This window comes from Coregonus clupeaformis, unplaced genomic scaffold, assembly GCF_020615455.1.
Source record: "Coregonus clupeaformis isolate EN_2021a unplaced genomic scaffold, ASM2061545v1 scaf3512, whole genome shotgun sequence".
Classification (NCBI taxonomy): domain Eukaryota; kingdom Metazoa; phylum Chordata; class Actinopteri; order Salmoniformes; family Salmonidae; genus Coregonus; species Coregonus clupeaformis.
In genome coordinates, this window is record NW_025536966.1 from 20,437 (window position 1) to 28,234 (window position 7,798).

The 7,798-nt window shown below is 42.0% G+C and overlaps 1 protein-coding gene across 1 annotated transcript; it reads right to left on the bottom strand.

Moving 5' to 3' along the window:
* Positions 1-922: 922 nt before the first annotated feature.
* Positions 923-3,705, bottom strand: LOC121560483 (voltage-dependent T-type calcium channel subunit alpha-1I-like; the record flags this gene model as incomplete). The annotated part of the gene is made up of 4 exons (XM_045220293.1): positions 923-993; positions 1,496-1,629; positions 2,146-2,255; positions 3,554-3,705. Coding segments are annotated over 4 exons (467 nt in total), but the record flags the coding sequence as incomplete, so codon positions are not given.
* Between the last annotated feature and the right edge of the window lie 4,093 nt (positions 3,706-7,798).

Below are 7,798 nucleotides of genomic sequence, written 5' to 3' on the forward strand. Positions count from 1 at the left end.
AATAAAATGTGATTGATTGATTGATTGATTGATATTATTTTAGTATCATAGTGACCTGAGGCAGGGCCTGAACTACAGTGTCCAGCAGAGCTCTCATCCCTGTAGCCATCTTCAACAGTATTACTATAGTACTACTGCAGTATTGTATTAGTATCATAGTTACCTGAGGCAGGGCCTGCACTACAGTGTCCAGTAGAGCTCTCATCCCTGTAGCCATCTTCAACAGTATTACTATAGTACTACTACAGTATTGTATTAGTATCCATAGTTACCTGAGGCAGGGCCTGAACTACAGTGTCCAGCAGAGCTCTCATCCCTGTAGCCATCTTCAACAGTATTACTATAGTACTACTGCAGTATTGTATTAGTATCATAGTTACCTGAGGCAGGGCCTGAACTACAGTGTCCAGCAGGGCTCTCATCCCTGTAGCCATCTTCAACAGTATTACTATAGTACTACTACAGTATTGTATTAGTATCCATAGTTACCTGAGGCAGGGCCTGAACTACAGTGTCCAGCAGAGCTCTCATCCCTGTAGCCATCTTCAACAGTATTACTATAGTACTACTACAGTATTGTATTAGTATCATAGTTACCTGAGGCAGGGCCTGAACTATAGTGTCCAGCAGAGCTCTCATCCCTGTAGCCATCTTCAACAGTATTACTATAGTACTACTTCAGTATTGTATTAGTGTCATAGTTACCTGAGGCAGGGCCTGAACTACAGTGTCCAGCAGAGCTCTCATCCCTGTAGCCATCTTCAACAGTATTACTATAGTACTAACTACAGTATTGTATTAGTATCATAGTTACCTGAGGCAGGGCCTGAACTACAGTGTCCAGCAGAGCTCTCATCCCTGTAGCCATCTTCAACAGTATTACTATAGTACTACTACAGTATTGTATTAGTATCATAGTTACCTGAGGCAGGGCCTGAACTACAGTGTCCAGCAGAGCTCTCATCCCTGTAGCCATCTTCAACAGCTTCAACACTGAGGAGACAAAAAAACAGAAAATACATATTAGAACTGAAGGACCCAAACACACACTATTACACACTGTTACACACTGTTCTGTTACACCGTTACACACTGTTACATTTACATTTTACATTTTAGTCATTTAGCAGACGCTCTTATCCAGAGCGACTTACAGTTAGTGAATACATATATATATATATTTTTATACTGGCCCCCCGTGGGAATCGAACCCACAACCCTGGCGTTGCAAACGCCATGCTCTACCAACTGAGCTACATCCCTGCCGGCCATTCCCTCCCCTACCCTGGACGACGCTGGGCCAATTGTGCGCCGCCCATGAGTCTCCCGGTCGCGACAGAGCCTGGATTCACACCTGTTCCACACTGTTCCACACTGTTATGCACTGTTACATACTGTACACATATACACATATCACTGAGGGAGAGGGGTGTCTGTGTGTGTGTGTGTGTGTGTGTGTGTGTGTGTGTGTGTGTGTGTGTGTGTGTGTGTTTACCTCTAGCGATCCTCAGTACTCTCATGATGCGTATGATGGTGGGGTTGATGGGCAGTGATGCGTTGAGATCAATCTCCTCCAGAGTGATCCCCATGACGGACAACAACACTATGGCCAGGTCCAGCTGGTTCCACCTACACACACACACACACAAACACACACACACACACACACACACACACACACACACACACACACACACACACACACACACACACACACACACACACACACACACACACACACACACACACAGAGAGAGAGAATATTATGTTTCATTGTGTATCCACATAGAGTATTGAAAGTGTGTTGTGTGTGTGTGTGTGTGTGTGTGTGTGTCTGTGTGTGTGTGTCCAGCGTGTGTGTGTCCAGCGTGTGTGTGTGTGCAGTGTGTGTGTGTGTTACCTCTCCTTGAAGAAGCGTCTCAGCCCGAAGGCGATGTGTGTGTGTGTGTGTCCAGCGTGTGTGTGTGTCCAGCGTGTGTGTGTGCAGTGTGTGTGTGTTACCTCTCCTTGAAGAAGCGTCTCAGCCCGAAGGCGATGTGTGTGTGTGTGTGTGTGTGTGTCTGTCTGTCTGTGTGTGTGTCCAGCGTGTGTGTGTGTCCAGCGTGTGTGTGTGTCCAGCGTGTGTGCAGTGTGTGTGTGTGTTACCTCTCCTTGAAGAAGCGTCTCAGCCCGAAGGCGATGAGTTTGAGGACCGTCTCGATGACAAACACCAGAGTGAAGATGTAGTTACAATACTTTAACCCCTCCTCCAGATACTGGGAACACACACACACACACACACTGTTAACAATACTTTAACCCCTCCTCCAGATACTGGGAACACACACACACACACACACTGTTAACAATACTTTAACCCCTCCTCCAGATACTGGGAACACACACACACACACACTGTTAACAATACTTTAACCCCTCCTCCAGATACTGGAAACACACACACACACACACACACTGTTAACAATACTTTAACCCCTCCTCCAGATACTGGGAACACACACACACACACACTGTTAACAATACTTTAACCCCTCCTCCAGATACTGGGAACACACACACACACACTGTTAACAATACTTTAACCCCTCCTCCAGATACTGGGAACACACACACACACACACACTGTTAACAATACTTTAACCCCTCCTCCAGATACTGGGAACACACACACACACACACACTGTTAACAATACTTTAACCCCTCCTCCAGATACTGGGAACACACACACACACACACACTGTTAACAATACTTTAACCCCTCCTCCAGATACTGGGAACACACACACACACACACTGTTAACAATACTTTAACCCCTCCTCCAGATACTGGGAACACACACACACACACACACTGTTAACAATACTTTAACCCCTCCTCCAGATACTGGGAACACACACACACTGTTAACAATACTTTAACCCCTCCTCCAGATACTGGGAACACACACACACACACACAGTTATACAATACTTTAACCCCTCCTCCAGATACTGGGAACACACACACACACACACACACACTGTTACACAAAGTCACACTCGTTGCTATAGCTACCCGACTGTCCTAGTAAACTTTGTGGTTGCTATGGTTACCAGTGTGTGAGCTTGCATTGGTTACCGGTTTGAGGTTGCTATAGTTACCAGTCTGGTTGCTATAGTTGTAATGTGGTTGCTATAGTTACCTGAGGCTGGTTGTAGTGTAGTGTGGTTGCTATAGTTACCTGAGGCTGTTGTAGTGTTGTGTGGTTGCTATAGTTACCCGCGTAGAGTGGTTGCTATAGTTACCTGCGGCTGGTTGTAGTGTTGTGTGGTTGCTATAGTTACCTGTGTAGAGTGGTTGCTATAGTTACCTAGGGCTGGTTGTAGTGTAGTTGCTATAGTTACCTGGGGCTGGCTGTAGTGTTGTGTGGTTGCTATAGTTACCTGTGTAGTGTGGTTGCTATAGTTACCTGAGGCTGGTTGCACTGTTGTGTAGTTGCTATAGTTACCCGAGGCTGTTGTAGTGTTGTGTGGTTGCTATAGTTACCCATGTAGAGTGGTTGCTATAGTTACCTGCGACTGGTTGTAGTGCTCCATGCTCATGGTGAGGACGTTGGTGGCGATGATGACGGTGATGAAGAGGTCTAGATAGTGGCTGGTACACAACGTGTGGACGGCGAGACGCACCGGGGAGTAGTCTGCATAGTAGGGTCTCTCCTGGGCCTCTGTTACGAAACACAGAGTAACGTTGTCATTAAACTAGTTAGTCCTGTTACGACACACAGAGTAACGTTGTCATTAAACTAGTTAGTCCTGTTACCACACACAGAGTAACGTTGTCATTAAACTAGTTAGTCCTGTTACGACACACAGAGTAACGTTGTCATTAAACTAGTTAGTCCTGTTACGACACACAGAGTAACGTTGTCATTAAACTAGTTAGTCTGTTACCACACACAGAGTAACGTTGTCATTAAACTAGTTAGTCCTGTTACGACACACAGAGTAACGTTGTCATTAAACTAGTTAGTCTGTTACCACACACAGAGTAACATTGTCATTAAACTAGTTAGTCTGTTACGACACACAGAGTAACGTTGTCATTAAACTAGTTAGTCCTGTTACCACACACAGAGTAACGTTGTCATTAAACTAGTTAGTCTGTTACCACACACAGAGTAACGTTGTCATTAAACTAGTTAGTCTGTTACGACACACAGAGTAACGTTGTCATTAAACTAGTTAGTCTGTTACGACACACAGAGTAACGTTGTCATTAAACTAGTTAGTCCTGTTACCACACACAGAGTAACGTTGTCATTAAACTAGTTAGTCCTGTTACGACACACAGAGTAACGTTGTCATTAAACTAGTTAGTCCTGTTACCACACACAGAGTAACGTTGTCATTAAACTAGTTAGTCTGTTACGACACACAGAGTAACGTTGTCATTAAACTAGTTAGTCTGTTACGACCCACAGAGTAACGTTGTCATTAAACTAGTTAGTCTGTTACGACACACAGAGTAACGTTGTCATTAAACTAGTTAGTCCTGTTACGACACACAGAGTAACGTTGTCATTAAACTAGTTAGTCCTGTTACGACACACAGAGTAACGTTGTCATTAAACTAGTTAGTCTGTTACGACACACAGAGTAACGTTGTCATTAAACTAGTTAGTCTGTTACGACACACAGAGTAACGTTGTCATTAAACTAGTTAGTCCTGTTACGACACACAGAGTAACGTTGTCATTAAACTAGTTAGTCCTGTTACCACACACAGAGTAACGTTGTCATTAAACTAGTTAGTCTGTTACCACACACAGAGTAACGTTGTCATTAAACTAGTTAGTCCTGTTACCACACACAGAGTAACGTGGTCATTAAACTAGTTAGTCTGTTACCACACACAGAGTAACGTTGTCATTAAACTAGTTAGTCTGTTACCACACACAGAGTAACGTTGTCATTAAACTAGTTAGTCCTGTTACGACACACAGAGTAACGTGGTCATTAAACTAGTTAGTCTGTTACCACACACAGAGTAACGTTGTCATTAAACTAGTTAGTCTGTTACCACACACAGAGTAACGTTGTCATTAAACTAGTTAGTCTGTTACCACACACAGAGTAACGTTGTCATTAAACTAGTTAGTCCTGTTACCACACACAGAGTAACGTTGTCATTAAACTAGTTAGTCCTGTTACGACACACAGAGTAACGTTGTCATTAAACTAGTTAGTCCTGTTACCACACACAGAGTAACGTTGTCATTAAACTAGTTAGTCTGTTACGACCCACAGAGTAACGTTGTCATTAAACTAGTTAGTCCTGTTACCACACACAGAGTAACGTTGTCATTAAACTAGTTTGTCTGTTACGACACACAGAGTAACGTTGTCATTAAACTAGTTAGTCTGTTACGACACACAGAGTAACGTTGTCATTAAACTAGTTAGTCCTGTTACCACACACAGAGTAACGTTGTCATTAAACTAGTTAGTCCTGTTACCACACACAGAGTAACGTGGTCATTAAACTAGTTAGTCTGTTACGACACACAGAGTAACGTTGTCATTAAACTAGTTAGTCTGTTACGACACACAGAGTAACGTTGTCATTAAACTAGTTAGTCTGTTACCACACACAGAGTAACGTTGTCATTAAACTAGTTAGTCTGTTACGGCACACAGAGTAACGTTGTCATTAAACTAGTTAGTCCTGTTACCACACACAGAGTAACGTTGTCATTAAACTAGTTAGTCTGTTACCACACACAGAGTAACGTTGTCATTAAACTAGTTAGTCTGTTACGACACACAGAGTAACGTTGTCATTAAACTAGTTAGTCCTGTTACCACACACAGAGTAACGTTGTCATTAAACTAGTTAGTCCTGTTACCACACACAGAGTAACGTTGTCATTAAACTAGTTAGTCTGTTACGACACACAGAGTAACGTTGTCATTAAACTAGTTAGTCCTGTTACCACACACAGAGTAACGTTGTCATTAAACTAGTTAGTCTGTTACGACACACAGAGTAACGTTGTCATTAAACTAGTTAGTCCTGTTACGACACACAGAGTAACGTTGTCATTAAACTAGTTAATCCTGTTACGACACACAGAGTAACGTTGTCATTAAACTAGTTAGTCTGTTACGACACACAGAGTAACGTTGTCATTAAACTAGTTAGTCTGTTACCACACACAGAGTAACGTTGTCATTAAACTAGTTAGTCCTGTTACCACACACAGAGTAACGTTGTCATTAAACTAGTTAGTCCTGTTACGACACACAGAGTAACGTTGTCATTAAACTAGTTAGTCTGTTACGACACACAGAGTAACGTTGTCATTAAACTAGTTAGTCCTGTTACCACACACAGAGTAACGTTGTCATTAAACTAGTTAGTCTGTTACGACACACAGAGTAACGTTGTCATTAAACTAGTTAGTCTGTTACCACACACAGAGTAACGTTGTCATTAAACTAGTTAGTCTGTTACCACACACAGAGTAACGCGTTGTCATTAAACTAGTTAGTCTGTTACGACACACAGAGTAACGTTGTCATTAAACTAGTTAGTCCTGTTACGACACACAGAGTAACGTTGTCATTAAACTAGTTAGTCTGTTACGACACACACGAGTAACGTTGTCATTAAACTAGTTAGTCCTGTTACCACACACAGAGTAACGTTGTCATTAAACTAGTTAGTCCTGTTACGACACACAGAGTAACGTTGTCATTAAACTAGTTAGTCTGTTACCCCACACAGAGTAACGTTGTCATTAAACTAGTTAGTCTGTTACAACACACAGAGTAACGTTGTCATTAAACTAGTTAGTCTTTTACGACACACAGAGTAACGTTGTCATTAAACTAGTTAGTCCTGTTACCACACACAGAGTAACGTTGTCATTAAACTAGTTAGTCCTGTTACCACACACAGAGTAACGTTGTCATTAAACTAGTTAGTCCTGTTACGACACACAGAGTAACGTTGTCATTAAACTAGTTAGTCCTGTTACCACACACAGAGTAACGTTGTCATTAAACTAGTTAGTCTGTTACCACACACAGAGTAACGTTGTCATTAAACTAGTTAGTCTGTTACCACACACAGAGTAACGTTGTCATTAAACTAGTTAGTCCTGTTACCACACACAGAGTAACGTTGTCATTAAACTAGTTAGTCTGTTACCACACACAGAGTAACGTTGTCATTAAACTAGTTAGTCTGTTACCACACACAGAGTAACGTTGTCATTAAACTAGTTAGTCCTGTTACGACACACAGAGTAACGTTGTCATTAAACTAGTTAGTCTGTTACCACACACAGAGTAACCACACACTGAGTAACGTTGTCATTAAACTAGTTAGTCCTGTTACCACACACAGAGTAACGTTGTCATTAAACTAGTTAGTCTGTTACCACACACAGAGTAACGTTGTCATTAAACTAGTTAGTCTGTTACGACACACAGAGTAACGTTGTCATTAAACTAGTTAGTCCTGTTACCACACACAGAGTAACGTTGTCATTAAACTAGTTAGTCTGTTACCACACACAGAGTAACGTTGCCATTAAACTAGTTAGTCCTGTTACCACACACAGAGTAACGTTGTCATTAAACTAGTTAGTCTGTTACGACACACAGGAGTAACGTTGTCATTAAACTAGTTAGTCTGTTACCACACACAGAGTAACGTTGTCATTAAACTAGTTAGTCTGTTACGACACACAGAGTAACGTTGTCATTAAACTAGTTAGTCCTGTTACCACACACAGAGTAACGTTGTCATTA